General features: G+C 34.8%; 2 protein-coding genes across 10 annotated transcripts; one reads left to right on the top strand and one right to left on the bottom strand.

Annotated features, from left to right (window-relative positions):
* Positions 1 to 653: 653 nt before the first annotated feature.
* ccdc92bb (coiled-coil domain containing 92Bb) lies at positions 654 to 7,574 on the bottom strand. Of its 2 annotated transcripts, XM_058758472.1 has the most exons (5): positions 6,775 to 7,573; positions 4,076 to 4,238; positions 3,246 to 3,293; positions 2,833 to 3,179; positions 654 to 2,759 (listed from the first exon to the last, which is right to left on the bottom strand). In XM_058758472.1, exons 2-5 carry the CDS (start codon positions 4,203 to 4,205, stop codon positions 2,430 to 2,432), a joined length of 855 nt encoding a protein of 284 aa, XP_058614455.1. In that variant the 5' UTR covers positions 4,206 to 4,238; positions 6,775 to 7,573; the 3' UTR covers positions 654 to 2,429. The 2 variants fall into 2 exon arrangements, with proteins under 2 accessions (XP_058614455.1, XP_058614454.1); XM_058758471.1 differs by having other exon boundaries at positions 2,833 to 3,293; positions 6,775 to 7,574.
* On the top strand, positions 1,186 to 24,817 carry aifm5 (apoptosis inducing factor mitochondria associated 5). Of its 8 annotated transcripts, none has more exons than XM_058758467.1 (20): positions 1,186 to 1,294; positions 4,095 to 4,185; positions 14,009 to 14,084; positions 15,325 to 15,434; positions 15,587 to 15,696; positions 16,486 to 16,530; positions 16,639 to 16,720; positions 16,805 to 16,917; positions 18,955 to 19,041; positions 19,113 to 19,219; positions 19,372 to 19,502; positions 19,851 to 19,966; positions 20,063 to 20,134; positions 20,320 to 20,383; positions 20,483 to 20,559; positions 20,636 to 20,753; positions 21,274 to 21,372; positions 21,468 to 21,543; positions 21,632 to 21,736; positions 23,657 to 24,817. In XM_058758467.1, exons 4-20 carry the CDS (start codon positions 15,326 to 15,328, stop codon positions 23,694 to 23,696), a joined length of 1,551 nt encoding a protein of 516 aa, XP_058614450.1. In that variant the 5' UTR covers positions 1,186 to 1,294; positions 4,095 to 4,185; positions 14,009 to 14,084; position 15,325; the 3' UTR covers positions 23,697 to 24,817. The 8 variants fall into 8 exon arrangements, with proteins under 8 accessions (XP_058614450.1, XP_058614452.1, XP_058614451.1 ...); XM_058758469.1 differs by lacking the exons at positions 1,186 to 1,294; positions 4,095 to 4,185 and adding exons at positions 6,328 to 6,349; positions 6,476 to 6,599; XM_058758466.1 differs by lacking the exons at positions 1,186 to 1,294; positions 4,095 to 4,185 and adding exons at positions 6,775 to 6,857; positions 13,233 to 13,382.
* The last annotated feature ends 13 nt before the right edge of the window (positions 24,818 to 24,830 follow it).

Here is a 24,830-nt window from a genome sequence, read left to right as displayed (position 1 = left end):
GATATAGGCTAATGGCTAATTGTAGGTAGTTCTTATCCTGTTATCTGTTTAGTAACCAATTTCACTAAATGAAACTTCTTCAAATCAAGAATTAAGATTGAGGTTTCTGTAATACAGCCCCATAAAAAGCTAAATGGCTGCTGCATTTGATATATTTGGTAAATAGGTAAGTTTTAGAACTTCTATCATTAATTATGATAAGTTTTTGTACTAATTTTAAAAGCTATTTTGCTTTTGCCAGGATTGGAACATTCTAGAAGTTTCTATAACATTCTGGTGTTTTCTGGAACATTTTGGAAGTTTTGGACTAATTTTTGGTAACTGTTTAAGTTCATTTGTTGTTATTTCAGTATTATGCATGTACCGTGCTATTTTTATGCATGAGTAATAACAGATTAGCTTTTATTCAGCATGCCAAACTTCATAAAGAAACATTACAAATAAAAGTGAAACAAAACTTTTATAGAAATGTGTTTCACAGTGTAATGTGTTTATTTTATTTATTTTTGCTATAGGATTCCTTGATACATTCTATTTATTTATTTACAGTTTTGTAGCCTTTTTTTGTCCCAGTACTCAAAAATCTGTGAACATACTTTCAGGGAACTTTATAAATATATGTAAATAAACAGAACAAGAACAACAGATACAAACAATTTTTGTAGTATTTAATAAATAATGTTTCACTTCATATATATTCAATACATCATAAAGCTCTTTTCCAATAGAGACAGAAAGACCAAAAACACAAAAGCAATATAATACACCTGTTTACCTGCATCTGCCCTCCCTGTTCTTCTAAAGTGTGTCTAATGTGACCTGAATAATTCACTTCATTGACACAAATGATGACTGCATGGAAAGTGAAAACTCATTTATAGAGTGCTCTGAATTCAACAAAGAAGACACATTTCAAAAAGGGACATCACAATGTAGGTTTCAGGTGCTCTGTAACTTTCCTTACATCTTTGAATCATTCAAGCCAGGATGTTTTCTAGAATGCAACATTCAGGTTCTGGAAGTCAAAATCCCATTCACTTTCTCCATAGGGAAATGGATTTTCAACAATAACATATAAACTTTTAAAGACATACCTACTTTGAGCTATGAGGTTGCTAATTGATGGTATATGTTTTTGTTGAAGCCACCAGGCCACATCATTTAAACTGTTTTTTTTGTTTTTTTATTCCTGGTGAAAAACTACATTACCCATGAGTCTACATTTAGAGAATCAGAGTCCACCAATCAGAGAATTGCGACAAGCCCACTCCCAAGAAGTACTGTGAGCGATGCAGTGAGTTTTCTACATAATTTTTCATTTTGATTAAGACATTTGTAATGCCTCATGAGAATACATTTCTTTCACTTTTGTATCATTGTTTTTGTCTGAGTTTCAAACACTTTCTTTGCTTAAAAAAAAAATCAAGGTTTGTAATGTTTGTGATTCACTTCAAAGTTGGTTTGGTTTATGGCTTATATCTCTTAAACAAAGACTTTTTAAAGGTGCAGTATGTGATATTGACAGCTAGCAGTTGACATGGGTACTGCGGTCCAAATTAAAAATATTGCAGGTTGCCAGATTGAGGACACACAACAGGAATGAGCACAATTGACAATGGAGGGCAACGAGCCTTAAGGCCCGTTCACACCAAGGACGATAACTATAAAGATAACGATAAAGATATAGTTCTAAAAATCGTTCTTGATATTAAATAATAGCAGAGTTCACACCACAGCTATAACGATAAAGGCACAGAAAAACGATATCGTTGGAATCACTTCCAGAACGACTTTTTTCAGCTGATGAACGATAAAATCATTGACACCCAATCAGAATCAATCCTACTATCACATGCTCAAGAATTTAAAGCGGCAGACACGTGTGCTTAGGATAAACTGACGATTAGCGTCCGCTAATATCATTATCTTTATAGTTATCGTTCTTGGTGTAAACGGGGCTTTACACTATAAGTTGATGAGTTGACTTATCCATGTTTTAATAAGCCTCTGCTCATAGAGGTTTTTAAATGGATGCCAAGGCTTTTTAGGTCGGGTAGAATCTGCAATCTCTGACCCAGTTTGTTTGCTCGCTTCCATGGCTGCAATACTGCTAAGTTTTCCGCTAACTGGCAACCTGGTGTGTCGAAATACTATTGGGTAAATTGGCAGTGGGTGGAATCACACACAGACCAAAACAAAAACAGACATTCCGACACGGAACAAACATTTCAAAGCAGAATAACTGGCTGTAGCAAGTATGTGAACTTAGCATGTTTCCTACATGCCTGCAAACCTATTATGGTATTTTTATGCTTTAGTACAGTGAAAAAAAATTGCATACAGCACCTTTAAAAAAAACTGTATAGGAAAAATGAATAGGAAAAATCCCCCCAGAACCAAGGCCATTTAATAAAGGGCACTGTTGCCCTCTATAACTCAGTTGTCTCTGGTCCAATGTCCTCCCTCAGTGGTCGGTCTCTGAATCTACCTATTCGAGCTTCTGGCATCCTTGAAAGGCTACCTTCTCTCCAGTGACCTCCAAGTGACCTGTGCAAGGGGAGCAGCCTATGTCTGAAAGGATAAAGGAAAAGGGCGGGGTCGGGCATAGGGCGCGCCTCTTCAGGCCCCAGCACCCTTTCGCGGGGCACGCATTCCCTCACTCTTTCTGATCTCCGCACCTTTCCTGAAGCTCGGGTTTGACGTGGACTTTCCGCCGTTACTGGAGATGTCCATGGAGAATTTGCAGTCCATTCTGACTCCTGTGTAAAGGTAAAAGTATAAGACCGATTCATGCCTCAGATTGTGAGTAAATCCAGCAGTAGTGCCTCCTACCTGCATGGTGCCTCCTTCATCCTCTTCTTCTTCATCCTCTTCCTCGTAGTCTTCTGTCTGGTGATACAGTCGAAAGTGTGCTGAATGCAGTTGGAAGGAGAGCTGAGCAGCCAGATCAGTCTGCTTGCGGAGGTCACGACTCAGCGTTGTAATCTTATGACTGCGTCGTTTTAGCTCCTCCAGGAATCGCCGCTCTTCATCTCGAAGTCGAACCTGCATTGCGCTCGCAAGTGCCCCCTTTTTCCGTAGCTCCGCCCGCAGCTCCACCAGTGTGCTTTCCTGCTCAGCCAAATGCTGCTCGGTCTCCAGTAATTGTGCCTGCAGAAGCTCTTCCTCCAGTTCGATATCTGTAAAAACATGTAGTTGAGGGAACATGTGGAAATGACTGGAATCTTGTGATATCTGATACTCACCTTCTCGGTTTCTTACTGGTGGTCTTTCACTTAGTTCACAACTCAGCTCTGTAACGATATACGCACAAAGAGGAGTTAACAGACACGAGAGTGCCATTAAAGTATCTTTTAGGCCAGGGTTTTCTGATGCTAAGGACCCCCAAATGTGACAATCCTGTTGCGAATGACCCCTTCCTATAATATATAAATGCAGCTATATATTTTCTATGTAAAAAAAAAAAAAAACAACTGTTCCCAAAATTAAATAATCGGCTTTTATATTGTCATTGCACTACAAATGTTCAAGATAATATTTCAACATATTTTATTAATATATATTAGCTTTGACTGCCCTGAAAAATACTTTAAATAAATATATATTTATAAAAAAAATACAATTCTTAACTTCACAGACCACTGTTTTAGTCAGTTTGAAGAAGTTTTTATTTGAAATACAAAGTCTGAGTTACATCACATACATCATATTTTCCCTTCTGTCCTAATGAATGAAAATTTAAAGAAATATATATACATATATATATTTTTTAAATCAACATTCTTCAAAATGTGCTGTAGAATGTCATACAGGTTTGGAACAAAATAAGTTAAGTAAGACGAATTCTCATTTGTAGGTGATTCAATGTAAAGCTGCTTTAAAATAATATGTGAAAATCACTACACAAATAAAATCTACTTTACCTACTTTGACTTAAAATAGACTGTTTCATTGACAAAGCTTCGCTTTCTTATGAAATCATAGTTAATTAAGTGCAAAGTCCTGTATTAGGTTTTATGATTTCTATATTTGAGTCCAGAATGGAGAATCTATGGAATGAGGATGAGTGACAGACCATTGCATCGTTTCTTCAGGTTGCGGATCTCTAGCCGTAGACCGCTCAGGAGGATCTGGTGTTCCTGCTGCAAAAATGCTACATTACGCTCAACGCTCTCCACCTGTTGGGTAAGTGTGGATCTATCCATGGAAGGCTCGTAGATGTTGGCAGGTTACAGCACCTGTTTACAATAAAAGTTAAAATTGTTAGTATGTCAATACAAAGTAAACAATTTCTTTACTTAGGCCTAAGAATTCATTAAAGGTTGAAGCACACTAATTTCCGTTAACCATTCCCCTCCAACTGATGCGAGCTAGAGATAGCAAGGAGATGCGTCAAAAATCAAGCCCCAGCCTATATTTTTTCTTGTGTAATATTGAGTGTTTGCCCACTTTTTCAGCGGCCTTGGTTACAGAAGTATTTTTCACATTCATATTTCCCAAAGTTTTTTTTTTTTTTTTACATTTATTTATCTCTGTTAAAAAAAAGAATCACAAATCATGAACGAAACAGCTGTGAGGTGAATCACAACATTACAAATTTTGATTTGAAGCAGAAAAATATTTGAGAATTGGGCAAAAAGACGAAATTGTGCCAGAAAATTCCACTCAAATTTGAGATAAAGGGGCAAAAAAAATCCACTGCACAATTAAAATAAATCTATTATGGCTGTCATGATTAAAGTGAAATGTGAAAATGAAATGAAAAGTGTATATCTGCTCACGTTGCATCAGATTTATTTTTACACATTTTTTTGCAGCATTGAGCATTATAACATCAAACACGTTTCGGGAACGCTTAAGTAATGTTCAGTGCTCGCCTGCATTGACTGAATTCTGCACTCTTGCGTATTCTATCATTATAAACAACAAAGTGCATAAATAAAATTAATTTCGCAGTGTAGACAGCTTCTGCGATTTTGAGAGTGCTTACTCATGCTAGACTGAAGTCAACGATGGGAAATAATCATTGCTTACTTTCCTAATGTAATTTATTCACTATTTAATTTTTTTTCCCCTTGCTGCTATAAAGTCTTTATATTCTAAAGCGTAAAAAAGCAAAATAAAATTTTTAAAAAATCATAAACGGTTCTTAGTTTTTGTCTTTGTAGCCAGAATTTGACTTTGTAGCCAGAATAAGCCATTCCCCCAAACACTAAAATGTTTTTTTTTTATGTATTCTAGTAAACATTATTTTCAATATTAACAATCATTATGACTATATCCAGAGCGATGATCAACAATAATGTAATTTTTGTCATAATATTGCAGCCCTGCAATATTGCAGGAACTCCTGTTTCTCTTCAATAATTTATATTTTTATAATTTATAATAATGTGTATATACTGTAGGCTTTTTACATTGTTGTGTAAATACATGTATGTCACATCTGAGCAACATTAGACAGCTTGTACAAGTAAACATAAATGCCATATCAGTTGCCGTTTCAGTTCTTTGCAGTGTAAAGATGGCTGTTGTCGATAAAATTTTACTGGTAATAGTCTATGGTATTCTATTCTTATTGATTGAAGAAACCTGTTAAATTTAAGTATTTAACATAAAAAAATAACACAAATATCAATTCCTACAAAAAGCAGTGCAAATGACACAACTGAATTAAAAACGCTGGAGAAATATAAAATTACAGCTCATATTTAAGCAGTTTGAGAGCAGAGGAAAATGAAGCCCTATATCATTTGCAGTGCTTCATTTAGCTCTAAGGATGAATTCCAAATGGCTTTTTTGCACCCTTGAAGTGGGCAACAGAATCTCTTTATGAAGTCCGTTAGCAAAGCGAACATAATTTGTGAACCATTTGTGATCACTAGATCTTGAATTCGCCCACATTTTTTTCTCCGATGGCGATTTCTCTGCAGAATCATGAGTAATGCAGTTTTTCACCAGGGACTCTCCAATGTTGAACATGTTTATTCAGAAAATAAATTGAAATAATGCAGGCTGATGGCTTTAACAATAGCATCGATTAATAACCTTGTAGCTCACATTAGTCCTGTTCCCCTATGGAGAAAATGAATGGGAATTTTACTTCCAGAACCTGAGTGTTGCAATGCCACTTGGTTTGATGGGCTATTTTGTGCCAAGACATACATTTTTATACATTTTAAAAATGCTCTTTATGCACCAATAACAATATTTCAGATGGCTCACTATGGATCTTAAAATGCCTCTTTTGTTACAAAATTCAGCATCAGCAGATTCAGGTTAAAATCAGCATGATGTCATTGGTCCATCCGGGACATTCAGATCCAGGAAATGTGTAACGGCGACAGGCGTATGTAAACATCGCAATCTAAAGTCTTTAAGGCGAATATATATGGGTGTTTTCTTCATAAAAAGCACATAATCCTCATGTCGATGTCTTAATTAATCCTTTACTATGTTTATGCCGTTTTCACAGCGATTTCGACAATAACTACCCACCCATCAACCTTCACGCACTGATCCATGGAATATGTCAACAAATGATGGATTAACTAAGTGTATAGGATACACTGATTATTGACAGCTGATTCTGCTGAAACGTATGAAAATAGTTCATTTTTATCCTTACAGCGCTGACAATCTCGACTATTTCTTTAAACTAACGTTACACCATTATTACGATGTCTTGAAATCACCGCACCGCGTTTCAAGGTCAGCAATCTCAACGACATAAACATGCTGGTGATATACTTCACGCTTTGTAATGCTACTTACGATATGACTGAACAGATGAATGATGCTGGACACCTCCAGTGCAAAGCATCGCCACCAAAGCAGTGCGTCAGGGACACGAAAGGGTTAGTTAGACATCTGCCATATCCATCCCAACATTCATTTAGCCAATGAAGTTGACTGAAGTGAGAAGTCCTTAAGTTTTGTGGGATTTATAGCGCAGTGACTACAAGCCTGTGCTCAAGGACGACAAAACATGTGATCAGGTTTTGTATGGAATCTTAAAAAACCCTGCCACTATAGGCAATTAAATTATTAATACTAAAAAAAACTACACCATGTTTATTATATGGCAGGAATTGCGGAAATACATAAAAGTTTAAGTGCACATGGATCCATATTTATGTAAAAATGCGGTGATATATTTTTGCTGGCCAACCTGGAAGTTATCATCACCCTTGTTCAAATAAAAACCATGCCATCCCTGCAGCAGTTTTGAGCACAGAAGCACACAAATTTTAAAACAAGTTTTAATTTTGCAGTTGTGTAGAGACTCTGATTCCTGCAGCGGATATCATTATGACAAATTAATGCCGTCACTTTCATTGAGATGACAGCATGATATAATTAGGATCAAAGGCTATATTACAAACACAATCTTTATAACTCTGTATGACGTCACAAGCAGAAATTCTATACATAGCCATAGAATTCTCATATGTGCAGGACTGAACAAAAACAGTGAGGACATTCACACTCTAGGGAGCGTTTTCTCTCTACTTAATCAAATGTGCTTGAATTGTTTATAGCACCCTATCCAGTTCTGGCCCCTGTTTAGATTTGTAATTGTTAATCACTGTTAATGCCTTCTATATATATATATATATATATATACACACACACACACACACACACAAAATAATAAGGAATACAAAACAGTGTGTTAGCTTACAAAGCACATATTCAATGACACACACACACACATATATATATATATGTGTGTGTGTGTGTGTATTAGTGCTGTCAAACGATTAATTGCATCCAACATAAAAGTTTGTGTTTACATAATATATGTGTGTGTACTGTGTATATTTATTATGTATATATAAAGACACACATACAGCATATATTTTGAAAATATTTACGTGTATATATTTACATACATATAAATTATATCATATATAAATATATTTAATATATAAACGTAACTTTTTTTTCTGAAATATATACATGCATGTGTGTGTATTTATATATACACAGTACACAAGTACATTATGTAAACAAAAACATTTATTTTGGATGCGATTAATCGTCTGACAGTATATATATATATATATGCACACACACACAGCAGTGTGAAAAAGTTTTTTTTTTTTTTTTTTTTGCATATTTGTCACACTTGAATGATTCAGATCATCAAACAAATTTTAATATTACACAAAGATAACCCAAGTAAATACAAAACGCAGTTTTGAAATAATGATTTCATTTACTAAGGGAAAAAAGCTGTCCAAACCTGCCTGGCACTACATGAAAAAGTAATTGCCCCCTAAACCTAATAACTGGTTGTGCCAACCTTTGCAGCAACAACTGCAATCAAGCGTTTGCGATAACTGGCAATGAGTCTTTCACATCGCTGTGGAGGAATTTTGGCCTACTCTTCTTTGCAGAATTGTTTTAATTCAGCCACATTGGAGGGTTTTCGAGCATGAATGAACTGTTTAAGGTCATGCCACAGCATCTCAATCAGATTTAATTCCGGACTTTGACTTGAAAAACAAAACCTTCATTTTGTTTTTCTTGAGCCATTCAGAGGTGAACCTACTAGTGTGTTTGGGATCATTTTCCTGCTGCATAACCCAAGTGCACTTGAGCTTGAGGTCACAATCTGACGGCCGGACATTCTCCTTCAGGATTTTCTGATAGAGTGCAGAATTCATGGTTCCATCAATTATGGCAAGTCGTCCAGGTCCTGAAGCTGCAAAGAAGCCTCAGACCATCACACTACCACCACCATGTTTGACTCTTGGTATGATGTTCTTTTTATGAAATCCTGTGTTGGTTATACCTTCCAAACAATTCAACTTTTGTCTCATCAGTCCACAGAATATTTGCCCAAAAGTCTTGGGGATAATCAAGATATTTTTTAGCAAATGTGAGACGAGCCTTTGTGTTCTTTTTGGTCAGTAATGGCTTTTTCCTTGGAACTCTCCCATGGATGCTGTTTTGCCCAGTCTCTTTCTTATTGTTGAATCATGAACACTGACCTTAATTGAGGCAAGTGAGGCCTGCGAGCCTGGTCTCATGAAAATGCGTATAAATAGTATGCCAAATAAAAACGAAAACTCATGGTATTGATACGCAAAAATTGACTTTGGCGTATATATGATACAAACTTGTTTGGCGTGCATATAATACGCCGTTTTCGCCTGCAGATGATACGCATCTACCCCACAACCCTAATCCTACCCATCGCGTAGCATGTACATGCCAAATTCCATTTTTGCGTATTTATTTGGTGTACTAGTTATATGCACTTTCATGAGATCGGGTTGGGCCTGCAGTTCTTTAGATGTTGTTCTGGGTTCTTTTATGAACTCCTGGATGAGTCGTTGTTGTGCTCTTGGAGTAATTGTGGTAGACCGGCCACTCCTGTGAAGGTTCACCACTGTTTTCTCCATTTGTGGATAATGGCTCTGACCATGGTTCACTAGAGTCTCAAAGCCTTAGAAATGGCTTTATAACCCTTTCCAGACTGATACATGTCAACTATTTAGTTTCTCTTCTGTTTTTCTGGAATTTTTTTAGATCGCGGAATGATGTGTTGCTCTTTAAGCATGCTTCACTTTGTCAGACAGGTTCTATTTAAGTGATTTCTTGATTCAACAGGTCTGGCAGTAATCAGGCCTGGTTTTGCTAGCTTTCTAAAATAATGTGGTTAATCACAGTTCTTTCATGATTTAACAGGAGGGGGCAATTAATTTTTCACGTAGGGCCAGGTAGGTTTGGACAGCTTTTTTCCCTTAATAAATGAAATCATCATTTAAAAATTGCATTTTGGATTTACTTGCATTATCTTTGTGTAATGGTAAATTTGTTTTGGTGATCTGAATCTTTTAAGTGTGACAAATATGCAAAAAATTTAAAAACAGTAAGGGGGCAAAAACCTTTTCACGGCACTGTATGTACATACATATATGGTTGCGAGTCAAAAACCTCATGAATAACTTTCACAAAACATGTAAACAGTTACTGATCATCATCAATAAAGCTTCACACAGACCATCATAAGAACCAAGGGAATGTAAACTTATATCCAAGATTGAATAAAAAGGCCAGTTCATCAAAATTCAGTAATAATTTTGTCTTGTGAAATGTTATGTTATGTCAGATAGCAGGACTTAATAAAACAAAAAGGAATTTTGTTACAGTACCACTTAAGGGAATTTTCAAGGGAAATAATGAAACATTTTGCACTCAACTGTATATATTAACATATAGCCTAGACTCTCAAGATTGTAGTCGGAGAGTTTCAAATTAATTTTCATACGGGCCATATTTTATACAGGCAGTAAAAAAATGTTAATGCCAACTTTTTTTAGCATTTAAAAAAAGGTATATTTTATTAGGCTATATAGCAGTTATCTGTAATTTTTATTATAATATTGTGTTTAAATTGTTTAACTGTGTATACAGATGGCATAAATATTAAGAGACATGGATCATTTATTTTTGGATAGCAGAATAATTTGCCTTTTTAACTGATCCAGGATGTCCGACCTCAAAATGACATATGCTTTTAAGATATTTTATGGTAACAGTGCATAGTTACGTTTCCCATAGACAATATCTTGATTATTATAGACGATATCTGCAGCTTAAGCTTAAACATTTTTCATTTAATTATTTTTCATTTTAGTTCATCCAGTTGCCCTAAGTAAGGTTAATTCTGCCCTCTAGTGGGACATTGCTAAAGCTGATCAGTAAATGATTTTTTATGGCTGCAAAGTATTTGTCAAAGTTTAAATTTTTTGAAAAACTAAACTTGTGCATTTTCCATTTGGGTCAATAAAAGCGTTGATGTCTGAAGACAAAATGCAGACAGCAGAACAGCCTGAAAAACTGATGGCTTCTCATGATCATCATTAGAACTGACTACAGAATAATGGCATAATTTAAGACCTTAATTAGGGTTTATTTCATTCTGGCACCATGAATCTGGAAAGGGTTGTGCCTGATTTGTGTGATGAATTTAAACGTTTAAAACGTTTAGAAGTAATATTTTTGTCTGAATTCTGTGGGTGCTGATCAGACAAGTTTTCCAAGTTGTGACATTGTGATGCTTATTTGCTTTTGCTGTATTTTTATTAGTTTTATTTCACTGTCATTTCACCTTCACTCGTTTAAGAATCAGTTTGCTGTTTAAAGAGTCAGCAACCAAATTTTGGTGCCAAAACATCAAGTTGCCAGTTGTTGTTTTTTCCTTTTTTCTGTTCTTTCTGTTTCTTGGTGCTCCTTTGGTTAGTTTGTGGATGGTTCAAAATGGTTTCTGCACCCTCATCAGAACCATCTAGAAACGAACCAAATGTCTTTATCTAACCAAAACCAGGAGTTGCCCTCTCTGCATAATTAAATCTAAAATACTAAGTTTAAACAAACATTGGTCCACTTGCGCTGAAAGTTTCATGATTTATCAAACTAGTGAACAAGATGCCTTTTAGAAGAACAAATACAGAACCAAGAATATGAAAATAGAAAGGTTATTTAAAAAAAAAAAATAAATAAAAATGTAAGAATAAAATTAAAAAACCTCTACAAATTTAGAAAATGTGTTCAGTCTTAAATCAATTACATTTTCCGTTATAAACACAAAGATGCTTTATTCTTGCAATAAATGTAAAAATTTTTATTTAGAGATATATTTTTATATAATTATGAAAAAAAAAAAGTACACTACCTCCATGTACGTTCAAAACTTTGGGATAAGTATTATTTTTCATGTTTTTTAGAAGTCTCTTCAGTGCTCATCAAGGCATTTATTTGATCAAAAATACAATAAAAACAGTAATATTGTAAAAATAACGCTTTTCTATTTTAATATACTTCAAAAAGAACAGCATTTAAGTCGGTAAGGAACATCATTTATTCAAAATAGAAATCTTTTGTAACAGTTATGTATAAAGAAAGACTGATGTTGTGGAACCAACTTTGAAATAAAATATAAAAGTGTCCCAGTTTGCCAGCAAGGTTGTGATTTGAGGTCTAAGCGCGTTTGTAGAAGCGATTGTTTTATATGACATATCCTTTTTTGGAAATATTATTGTGTATTAGAGATGTTTAGCAGTTTAAAACATTACTCTGTCATTTTGAAAACAACACCAGTGAAAAATGATCAAAAAGTATCCCAACTCATCCAGTAATAATATAGTATAGTAGTATCAAAATATAATTTTAGCTACATGGTCTTATATCAATACCTTTTCTCTATAATTATTTGGGGGAAACAGTAAGAATTTCATTTTATACTCTGTATACATCAGAAAGAATTGAAATAATGTCAGAAATAGTGTCATTTGTTGTGTCAATGTTTATTGCTAAACAGATGTAAAAAGACTTATAAATCAACTTTTGACAAGATCTGTACAAAAAGAAAGATGTTGAAACAACGTTGCACTATCAACATTAGTTTGATATTTCAATAATTTAACAATGCATCCGCATGTGTACAGTTCGATGTCGCTTAATGGTCACATTGACAAACAAATTTTGTGTTTAAATAATTTTATTTGACATTTTTAATGATTTCATTCATTATTAGCTTTATATCAACTCACAAATCCGCTGCAGTTCTTGGGGAAATCCTGTAATGCTTAATGCATTTTATGATGTTGATATCAAAACATGGAATATATATTCTTTCTCTTTGCTTTTTTATATCAATATGACACATTTAATGGTGAGTTTAAAACAAGTTAGACAAAAAGTAATTTAAAAAGTAGTCAGAATACATTACATAAAACGAGTAACTTAGATTTCATCATGTAATCTGTAATCAGTAATGGACTACAATGTGTAAATTATTGAATAGTGTAGCATAACCTACTGTATTATTTACAGTGAATTCTTTATGTCAGTATAAACTCTTTAAGGTCAGTTTAGATCAATTGTATCTTGAAAGGAGCATATGAACAGGAGTGTCAGTGCTTTAGAGAGAGGTGCAGAGTCACGCACTTTGCCCTGTGCACACGTCTATTGTTGTGTGCTGCTTGCTCAGCCGTTCTCTCTTCTGTTGTTATACCACAACAAATGGCATTGCTCTTCAACTAAATGCCCTCTTTACACTTTACGCAATCTGACTGGCTTTTGGATGCTCCATTTCCTTTTTTTCTCCCCAAAACACTACATTTGACCACCCTTTTTTGGAGTAACCAAATTCATGAGTGAGTCTGAGCATCTGAATGATGAAGTGCCTAAAGGTCAGGTCTGGTCTCCTGGATTAGGGACTCGTGAACTGCTCATTACGGTCATGACAGCCGTCCCGAGAGTTTGATTGTATGACAGCAGTCCACAGAAAGGATAGTTTTTCAAAAACATTTACTGGAGAAAATCCTCTCTTACTGATCTATTTGTGATGTCTGAGGTACAATCAGGTAAGCATCCAATCATTTGTTATGTTATTATTTTCTCTTGTTAGTGCCGGGCAACGATTAATCGCATCTAAAATAAAAGTTTTGTTTATATAATATATGCGTGTGTACTATGTATATTTATTATGCTTACATAAAGACACACACATACAGTATATATTTTGAAAATATTTACATGTATATATTTATATTCGTATAATTTATATTATATAAAAATATATTTAATATATAAACAACATTTTTCTTAAATATATACTGTATACTGTATTTGTGTATTTATATATACATAATAAATCTACACAGTTAACACACACATATATATTATGTACACAAAAACTTTTATTTTGGATGCGATTAATCGTTGCCCAGTACTAAAAAGAATACTATGAACTGTAAATGCATTGATTTTTAAAAAAAACAAAACAAAACAAAAACCACGTTTATTTAATGGAGTATTCTTAATGTTCACTGCTCTGACAGTGCGATTATGCTGTTGACTTAGCTAACATTTGAGTGTGTAATTCATTATATGGTGTTACAATTATTGTGACATTATGTTTTTCTCCATGGCATTGTTCTTGCCATGAGTGATGTAATTTATTATTTTATCTGGGCTGTTATGGTTATAGGTTTAGTGGCTGGTTTGGAGCCAGAGGAAGAGGTGACAGATGTCGTATGTGACGAGGCAAAACTCAAAGATGGAGAGTAGGTTCCATATAAATTCCTGTCATTTAAATTTTTAATAATATGTATTATATTTTTAATATACTTATTTATTTATGAAAGATTTCAATATTTTATCAATGAAAACACACAAAAGAATCATTCAGAAATCAATTAGAATTGTTTTTGTTTATTTGCATATGGATTGCAAATAGTTGCATCATGTTTGAAACAGTTTCGATCTTTTGTTTTTAACGCTGTAAATTTCTTCAAAGTCATACTGTATGTTTTATATAGAAACAATTTAATTTAGGGACCAGTTCTCACTATTGACTATAGTTGCTTATTAGCATGCATATTGCTAGCATACTGGCTGTTAATATTAATATTTATAAAGCACATATTAATGCCTTATTCTGCATGACCATATTTTAGATACATTGTAAAAAATATTCTGTAAAATTTACGGTAAAAAAACAGCAGCTGTGGTTGCGGGAATTCTACCGTAAAAAATACGGTCACAACATTTTAGCTTTTACGGTTTTAACTTAAATTTCGGTTTTAACCGTAATTTCATTAACTGATATACCAACCTATTAAAGTACTGAAATCTGTTTTGTACCTTTGAAGTACACTGATAAACACCAAATGCACGTGGTGATGAGAAAGTCACATGATGAACCAAAGCCCATCACAAGCAGCTTTTAAATAATAACATTTATATAGAAGGTGAACTGTGTCATTCACACAAGCACTAAACACCATCATGGTGAGACTCATTAAACTGAAATATGCAATAAACATTAATTTAACAACATTAGATGTAACATACAACCCTAATAAGCATAACTGATAAGAAAAAAACTGAGAAGCAGCATAGTTAATTTAAAGAAAAAACATCAAATTCAAACAAAATTTGAAATGCAACGCATGGAATTCTGGGAATGTCAGTTTATGTGTTTTCCCTGTATATTTTACAGGAACTTACCATTAACCATTTAACAGGTTTTTACTGTAGCATTTTCACAGTTTTTTACCGTTAAAATCACGGCCATTTTTTACAGTGTACCTTAATCCTACCCCATACCTAAAACTACCTTACGAACTCTTAATAAACAGCAAATTAGGAGTTTACTGAGGCAAATTTGTAGTTAATAGTTAGTTAATTGTGAGAATTTGTCCCCAAACTAAAGTGTGACCGTTTTGTGCATATAAAGATGTTGAAGGACACAAACTCAAGATGTCTGCGTGTGTGTGTGTGTGTGTGTTTCTTGTGATCTAGAATGATGGAGGTGGAGGTTGGTGAGCACAATGTTCTGCTGGTACGCTGTGATGGGGTGTACAGTGCCATCAGTAACCAGTGCACACACTATGGTGCTCCACTGAGCAAAGGTAGCTCATTACCAAACTGTTTTATCGATAGAAATCGAGTTGGGTGCTACTGGCTTCCATCTGCTTAGATAAATAACATGGGAGAAGTAAAGTATTACGAGGAAAGTCTTGTGAGCTTGTAGTATTACAGTGTGTTTGTGGTTCCTCTGCAGGGGTGCTGTCAGGTCACAGGGTCCGCTGTCCCTGGCATGGTTCCTGTTTCAATGTGAAGACCGGTGACTTGGAGGAGTATCCTGGAATTGACTGTTTGCCCTGCCACAAGGCATGTATTACCATATATTTCTTGACTGATTACCGTAAAGACTTTAAGAATTAAATGTATATTAAATTATATTACAGATTTGATATTTTATTTATATACTATATAAAATATTTTATATATACACATTAGAGTATTTATTATAAAGTAAACATATATAATTAGCTTGGTAAGAAGTCTCTTGTTCTCACCAGGGCTGCATTTATTTGATCAAATGCAGTAAAAACAATAATATTGTGATGTATTATTATGCAATTTAGATCTGTTTTCTATTTGAATATAAATTGTAATTTATTTCTGTGATGCCAAGCTGAATTTTCAGTAGCCATTACTCCAGTCTTCAGTGTCATTATTACAATATGCTGATGCTCAAGGAACATTTCTTTTTATTATCAATATTGAAAACAGTTGTGCTGGTTAATGTACCATTCAATAATTTGGAGTCATTAAGAAAAACAAATAAATAAATACTTTTATTCAGCAAGCAAAGTGACAGTAAAGACATTCATAAAGCTACAAAAGATTTATATTTCAAATCAATACTAACATTTAACATTGATAATTAATGATAATTATCAATAAGAAAGATTATTAATAAATGAGGACCAATAACAGTTACTAATAACTGAGCAAAATATTAAAATAGAAAACAGATGTTCTAAATCCATTCATATTTGACTGTTTTTACTGTATTTTTGAACAAATAAATGCAGCCTTGAGACTTATTTCAAAAACATTACAGGTATTGTAGTGTACAGGCTAACATATTTAACTTGTTATTTTTCTTGACAGGTGAAAGTCGAAAACAACAAAGTTTATGTGTCTGTAAAGAAAAGGGTAAAGTACCTTCATATGGACATTTTATATTCTGCATCAAACGTATGAAACCAAAATCAAAATTAGGACAATTCTGAGAGTAAAATGTTAAAAACCTTTTCTGTACAGATCCAGGGTCAGCCTAAACGTATCAAATGGATGGGAGCCAGAGATCAAGCGGTGCTACATACGATCATGCTCCTCGGAGGAGGTAAGAGAAAAATGTCTGATATTCCCTGTATTTGCTGTGTTTTATGTGGACATTTTTAATGTCGGTGTGTATTGTTGAGCACAGGCGCAGCCTCTTTAATGTGTGCTGAGACACTACGGCAAGAAAACTACGGTGGCAGGATTATTATGGTATCTAGAGATGACCTCCTTCCATACGACAAAACCAGACTCAGCAAGGTGAGGCGCGAGATCTGTGAAAACTGGCGCTAGAAGTGTTTTGCAGGAAACTGTTGCTGTTAACATCTGTTAACACTTTATTTCGATTTAGACATTCTACTAACAATAAGTAACTTTGCAACTACATGTCAACTAGCAGTCATTAGAGTATTAGTAGACTGTCTGCTTAATATCTTCTAACACTTTATTTTGATGGGTCCACAACACAACATTCTGACTATGAGAAACTTCACAAGTATATGTCAACTTATTCTAACTAACCCTAAATCTACCCTAACAGTCTACTCTGAGAATTAGTAGACATGTAGTTGCAAATTAATGAGAATTAGTTGACATGTAGTTGACATGCAGTTAAAAAGTTACTTATACTTAGTAAAGTGTAACCCACTTTTGCAACTGAGACTACATTTTGAATGATTTAATAATTCATTCACACAAGTGATTGATTCTGCTTCACTTGAAAATATTGACATTATTGTCTAAAATGTACTGTAGGTTACTCTGTTAACCTCTAGTTTATTGAACTGTTGTGTAAAATTTATCACACATGCAGATCAACGTTTTTGCTTGTGTAATATTGCTTGAAAATATGCAAGGAAGACAAGACCGTTTACAATGCAATATTCAATAAATTCAAGAAAAAAGACCAATCTCATTTTGTTATGCGGACATTACAATTATGTTGTCATTACTGGTTACATCTTGGTTGGTGAATATTCTAAAAATGTTTAAACTTATCTTTTAATCTTATATTCCTAAATGAATATCAAAAATCTACAAAATCCAATTTGAATGCATTTCACATGTACACTGTAAAAAAAAAAAAAAAAAAGTTGAGCCAACTTAAAATTTTAAGGCAACCAGCTTCAGCAGATTTTTGAGTTTTCTCAACTTGTCGTTTTAAGTTTATACAACAAAAATGTGAGAATCTCCCACAAAAATAAGTTGAGCAAACTCAAAAATCTGCTGAAGCTGGTAAAAATTTTTAAGTTCGCTCAACTTTTTTCTTTTTTTTTACAGTGTGGTTTAAGATTAATTATTTAAGTTCAGAGCAAGCAATGTAAAACTCTACATAAAGATATTTCAATAACTCTAGATTGTATTAAGTTACGATATATACTTATATGATATTTACGATATACTTATGGTTTAGGCCTACTGAAACATCATGACAAATTTTGTACTGTTACTCTCTCTGTTATTTTTATACACTGAAAAAAAAACTGGCTTTAAGAAACTACAGTATTTTCACAATTTCTGGTCAAATTTCAAAAATAATCATAAGGAAAAGGCAAGTAACATCGAATTAAACATTCGACTGACTTACATTTTTTGTAAAATGTACTCCAATGATCCTTGTTTTATTAACAACATTTTTTTTTTTTTACTGTATGTTTTTTTTTTTTTTACTTTCCAGGATTAAATCAGAATAGTATCAGGGTTTCCACAAATATATTAAGTATTTTCAACATTGATAATAACAAGAAATGTTTCAGCATTAGAATGATTTCAGAGGGATCATGTGACACTGATGAATGGAGTTATGAATAATTCAGCATGGCCACTGCAGCATATCTGTTTCACATTTTAATGAAGTGATGTGAAGGCCAAGTATGGTAACCCATACTCAGAATTTGTCCTCTACATTTAACCCGTCCAAGTTAGTGCACACACATTAGGAGCAGTGAGTAGTGAGCACACACACATACACACACACACACACACTGTGGACACACACCTGGAGCAGTGGACAGCCATTTTTGTTGTGGCACCCCCGGAGCAATTGGGGGTTCTGTGCCTTGCTCAAAGGCACCTCATTTGTGGGTAATGCGGGTGGAAAAGGTCGCTGTTTATTCACTCCCCCCACCTATATTTCACTGAGAATTAAACCTGTTTGAGAATTGAACCATTAGGCTACAACTGTCCCAAAATCATGGTTCCACTGGGGCTCGAACCCAGGACCGTCTGTGCATAAAATAGACATGATAAATGCTTTGCAACCTGTTATCATTAACTTTTAACCCAATCTTGTTTTAGATAATGAATGCCGAGAGCGAAAGTCTCCTAATGAGAAGAATGGAATTTTTCCACAAGTATGATATTGAGGTCTGGCTGAAAAAAGAGGTGAGAGTTAATCTTGTGTCTCTCTCGTTTATACTAATATTTACACCAAGAATCACATGACAATATCTTAGTTGTACTTTGTGCAGGCTTTATCAATAGATACAAACAAGAAAACAGTGACATTTGATGATGGCTTAATCCAGTGCTATGACCAAATCCTTATTGCAACAGGATGCAGGTAAGTGTCTGAAGATAATTACTGATATAAACTATTATTTAACTGTACTCTTTATTGTATACGTCTAGATACAGTATTATTTTTCATATTTTGCTCAACTTCGGTCCATCCAGATTCCAAAACTTACACACTACTTGATATTTGTTATTCAGAGCAAAAAACCTAAATTGCCCTGGTGTGGACCTGGAAAACGTGCTAATGCTGGAAACACCAGAGGATGCCCGGTGCATCCACTACGCCTGCATGGGCTGCAGGACAGTCGTTGTGGGCACTTCCTTTGTTGGTACACACACACAAACACATTCACCACCCTCTGTCTTCTTGCCATATGCAAAGCTAATGTTATCATTTGATTTATGGATGTATCCCAAAGAAGAATCATTCAAGGTAGGTCATATGACACTGAATATGACACGGAAGACGGGAGTAATGATGCTGAAAATTCTAAATTGCTGTCACAGGAATATATTACATTTTACAATTATAATAGAAAAGAGTTAAGAGACTTTTTTTTTTTTGGTCACTGTCTGCTTTCAATGTATATGGACAGAGCATGATGACAAAATATTATGTTAATTATTCTTTCAACATGCCCCCCATAATAACTAATCTATTGTGTTTGGCATTGAAGGCATGGAAGTGGCTGCCTATATGATAGATATGGCCAGTAGTATCACGATCATTGGAAGCAGTGAACTCCCCTATCAGAAGACTCTCGGCCCAGAGATAGGAAAGATCACCATGTTGGTATGTTATCAAGGCCAGTACAAACATCTCAGTCATACTGATATCAAATATGTGCTTAATGATCATCTTCTTACTTTGCTTTGTTTGTTCTTTAAGATGCTGGAAGAGAGAGGGGTGACGTTCTACATGAATGATGCCGTCGCAGAGGTTCAAGGCGAAAATAGGAGGGTAAAGTCAACAGGTTCACTTGTTCTAAAAATAAATGTATTTCTTTTTTCAAAAACAACACATCAGTACTTTCTTTAGGTAGTTAATTGACTGAAATACATTATCAAGAACACTTAACTGGATGATGGCCTCTTTTTCGTTTGGTTCATTAAGACAGGTTAAAAGAATAACCTGTTTTTTTACAGGTTAAGGCTGTGAAATTGAAGAGTGGTATCACTATTGAAGCCGATTTGTTAATCGTTGGAATTGGTACGTACAGTCGTTGAACTGAGAACAAAGTGCTTCTTGAATTTAAATAATCTGAACAACAGGTTTGTGCTCTCTTCTCCCCAATTATCTCCATATAAGGTGTCAACCCCAATTCAGAGTTTTTGAAAGGGAGTCCAATAAGGATGGACTCTAAGAGCTATGTAATTGTGGATAAGGTAAGTGTTATGACCAGTTTCCTTGAGTTCAAACCTTACACTTCCAAAATCTTTAATTGTGTCCCTGTCTGTCTAGTACATGAGGACCAACATAACAGACGTCTACTGTGCAGGAGATCTGACCTCCTTTCCTCTCAAAATGGCAAAAGGCCAGAATGTGAGCATTGGCCACTGGCAGACAGCACAGGCACATGGTAATCAAAGATGTGTATATCTGCCAACTTTTAGGAGTATAGTAACATATAGACGCCATACAGCTAATAGACGTGAACTAAAAGACTTAAAATATGGGGTGATACACCAACTTTTGACAAAATATTTTGCTGAAAACATGATTTAAAAAAATGTTTCTGTTTGCATTTATTTATTTATTTTTCCAAAAACTGAAAATTCATATTTTGACCACATATTTTTGTTTCACTGATGAAACGCTTCTCCAATGATGTGTTTTTACTGTCTCAGCATCTATTTTGTGCATGCAACTTGGGGAAGCTGCAACAAGTAAACATGCCAGCAGTGTGAATGCACTTCATTGAGACCCAAAATTATGCTAGAATAGCAATTTGTAAAATTAGCTCATCAAGTATTGAGAGGCGTCTCTTTGCTGAAGAATTTTACTGGTGCAAAAAAAATTTGGTGCATCACTGGTCTTTAAATATATAATTGTGTAGTGCTCAAATGTCTTTAATTTCATTATAACTTTTGCCTTATTAGGAAGGATTGTGGCCTTAAACATGTTGCGCAGGGAGGTGGAGCTAAACATAGTGCCGTTCTATTGGACCGTCCTGCTGGGGAGAACTATTCGATATGCTGGTGCAGCCTTTTAACATACATGCCTATCATGCTTTACGGATTGTAAAATACGGGTATTTGTATGTAATTATGTCCTTATTCTTCATTATTTGCAGGGTACGGGGGGGGATACACTCAGATGGTGCTGAAAGGGAGATTTGAGAACATGAAGTTTTTGGCATTTTACCTCAAGTAAGAAGCTGTAGGTTTGTGGCATCCATTCTTTATACTTGTTTTCTATTTAAAGCTTGAAAGATTGGCTGTGTACTTTTAACTGCAGGGATGATGAGGTGGTGGCTGCAGCAGGATTGAATGTTGAACCGGCCGTCTCTGTGGTGGCAGAAAGGTTGGCGGAAGGAAGAGTGATAACAAAGGCAGAAGCAGAGTGAGTGAGAACTCAACATCAGTTATGGTATATGTGAAAATGCAGATATTCCTGCAAGTTGAAGGTTCACTGAATCATTTATTCCTCATTGATTGTATTCATCTTTCTAAACAACTGATACAACCAAGGAGTCAAGGTTTGGTTGGTTAACTAATGAAGATGTTATTTTCCTGCGGCCCCAAAGCGATTATAAGTTTATACTAAAAATGTGCATACTTTGCTCAGTATACATACTGCAAATTGCATAAATATTTATAGTAGTATAGTACACTCTCAGAAAAAAAGGGTAGGAAAGCCGTCACTAGGGTATATTTTAGTACCTAAAGTGTGTATATTACATAGTAGTAGAGGTCGACTGATTTTGGAGTTTACCAATACCGATAGCTAGGTTGGACCATATTGGGTGATACTGATTAATCAACCGATTTTTACTATTTAAAAAAAAAACTTTGTAACTGAATACATATATTAAAATGAAATATTAATAAAAAAGTGAAAGTGACGTGGCCAAGTATGGTAACCCGAATTTGTGCTCTGCATTTAACCCATCCAAAGTGCACACACACAGCAGTGAACACACACAAACACCTACAATTCCTGCCAGACCTGAGACTCGACCCACAACCTTTGGGTTACAAATCCAACTCTCTAACCATTAGGCCCCGACTGCCCCCAGTCATTAATTATATATTGATCATTTTAAAGTTAGTTCATACTTAATTAAATAATGTTAACTGAAGCAACTTATTAACACAATCTAAGAAGGAACAATACTTCTACAGCTTTTAACAACCTTATTTAATGTTAAAAATCTACTCAATGTAAACTTTTGTCAATTTGTAAAGTTTTCTGAATTTGTAAAGAAATTGTACCATTTCATGTCTGCAGTCATTCGTAAAGATGGAAATCTTTAAATATCTACACAAAGGCCATAGCATTGAAATTACATACATATGGATATTGTATGTGCGCAGGATCATGTGTCAAAACAAACATCAGTGATTCACCTGTAGAGGACGCTCTCGTACTGTATAATGACATTGGACTTTCTCAGCGGCTCCAGCAATGGATGCAAACCCCAAAAAATATCTGCATGGACTTTTGGCAATAGCCGATAGTTCCAGCAATTGACTATCGGTGCCGATTAATCGGCAAATCTAATCAATCGGTCGACCTCTACATTTTAGTACTTGTTGAAAAGGTACCACTCTGGTGACAGCTTTTTTACCATTTTTTCTGAGAGTGTCATATGCTATTCTGGCTGCATCTGAAATCACATACTTCCATACATACTATATAGTAGACAAAAAACTGTATGTGAAAAGAGCAGTATGTCCGAATGCACAGCATTCTTAAAATAGTAGGCAATGTGGAAGTATACGAATTACTTACTACGTCCGCCTCTAATGGACACTTAATGAAGCCACAAGAAAAGGATTTGCGAATAGCAGGGAAGTGACTCAGTTGGTCACATGACAGTGACAATATGACAAATGCTGTACATCCAGATTTCATTCATACTACTACACACATTCATTCTGTATAATGCTCACAGAGTGATTAAGAACCTACACAGGGAGTATGTGATTTCGGATGCAGCCAATGAAAAGGAAAAAGACAATCATTTGATCTAAAAATGGCTGAGGGGAAGGTACCACCCTTATGGATATTAAACATGAAGGAGGTACCACCCTTATGGATATTAAACATTTTTCTATGAAACTGATATGGATTCTGCTTCTGATGTGAGCGTACATAATTTCAAACATTCGTTGAAATACTGTTCAAATGCACAATTCATATAGTCATTTATGTAGTAAAATGCTAGATGCTCCTTTAAAGAGGCTAAAAGCAACCACATACAGTCAGAGCTCTGTTGTATTGTAAATGTTTTTTACTGAGGTTTTCTTTCTTTTATAGGTCAGATGACCTTAGCTGGCTGAAGCTGCAGGCCATGTGACCTCTAACAACAGTTTGAACTCCGAATCATCAGAATTCAGCCATTCTGTCCACAGTCCATCCCATCCAATCATGCCTTTACTCAGAAGACATTTTTTTTTTTTGTAACATTTATAAAGGCCAGTGCATTACAGTATGTCTCTTCAAGAGCTTTGTGCACAGTTCACAAAGAGTTTGCCATTTTAACACTGATATTCAGAGAGGAGAACCACTACCCACATATGACTATGAAAAAAATGAGAAGCTTTTAAACTGTTCTTGCTGCAGTTCTCTGAGCTTCCAAAGAAAATTTGAGATTTTGCCGGTAAGCTCAGGTTCAGATCAACTTTTCTGAAGTTGAACACAAATATTTTAATCTACATTATTTATTAAGATAACAGGATTTTATTGTAAATATAATCTAGTTTGTATAGGCTCATTTACTCAATGTTTAGAAGGAAAATTAGATGTAATAGTGTTAATCAATTATTACGTACAGTCACTCTGGTATACTATGTGCTTGATAGATCTAGGTAGCGTTGTTGGTCATCAAGCTGTGAAATGGAGCATGGGTAGTGGAAAAATAGACAATCACTGAGCGCACATCCAATCATAGCGCTTAGGAGGATTAGATGAACACTGAGCAAAGGATGCTGAATGTGATGGTGGTCACAAAAGGGGGTGCATATATAATAGAGCTGGACAAACATGTTACAAAAGACCATATTACAAAAGAAATGCTGAGCTGCTCTCTTATATCGCCTCTTATTCTCTCTCTCTTCTACCACGCAACCCAGTTTTCCATCCCAAATCCTCATAACTCACTTCTGTTCTTATCAGCAAGAATTTGTGCAGAGATATATGGGTCATATACGACAGTCCAAATCTGGAGGTGATATGTGGGCCATGAAATAGAGCTTAGACCTTAAGAAGCTATGTAGCAGAGAATTGAAAATATCCCTTTATCAAGTACGCTAGATTGTTAAAGTCTATCTAACATTATCTAACATTTTCCACAATCACTTAATTAGTTAGGTGGACTGCCAGTTTTTATAAAAAAAAAACAACAACAACACATTTTAATGCTATTATTAAGAAGGAGCAGTGATCCACACAATGCACTCTATATAGAAAGTAGAAAAGGAAGTGAGGAATA

The sequence above is a fragment of the Onychostoma macrolepis genome, chromosome 21 (genome assembly GCF_012432095.1).
Source record: "Onychostoma macrolepis isolate SWU-2019 chromosome 21, ASM1243209v1, whole genome shotgun sequence".
NCBI classification, from domain to species: Eukaryota; Metazoa; Chordata; class Actinopteri; order Cypriniformes; family Cyprinidae; genus Onychostoma; species Onychostoma macrolepis.
The sequence above is the reverse complement of the archived record's forward strand: the minus strand, read 5'-3'. Positions and strand labels throughout refer to the sequence as shown.

Coding starts and splice junctions, on each gene's coding strand:
- ccdc92bb (XM_058758471.1), bottom strand. CDS start 4,205: ATGGATAGATCCACACTTACCCAACAGGTGGAGAGCGTTGAGCGTAAT. Junction 3,294..4,075: donor CCTGAAGAAACGATGCAATG/GTCTGTCACTCA, acceptor ATATCGTTACAG/AGCTGAGTTGTGAACTAAGT. Junction 2,760..2,832: donor ATGAAGGAGGCACCATGCAG/GTAGGAGGCACT, acceptor ACCTTTACACAG/GAGTCAGAATGGACTGCAAA.
- aifm5 (XM_058758463.1), top strand. CDS start 6,794: ATGATGCTGGACACCTCCAGTGCAAAGCATCGCCACCAAAGCAGTGCG. Junction 15,435..15,586: donor TGGTGCTCCACTGAGCAAAG/GTAGCTCATTAC, acceptor GTTCCTCTGCAG/GGGTGCTGTCAGGTCACAGG. Junction 19,042..19,112: donor AGGTCTGGCTGAAAAAAGAG/GTGAGAGTTAAT, acceptor ACAATATCTTAG/TTGTACTTTGTGCAGGCTTT.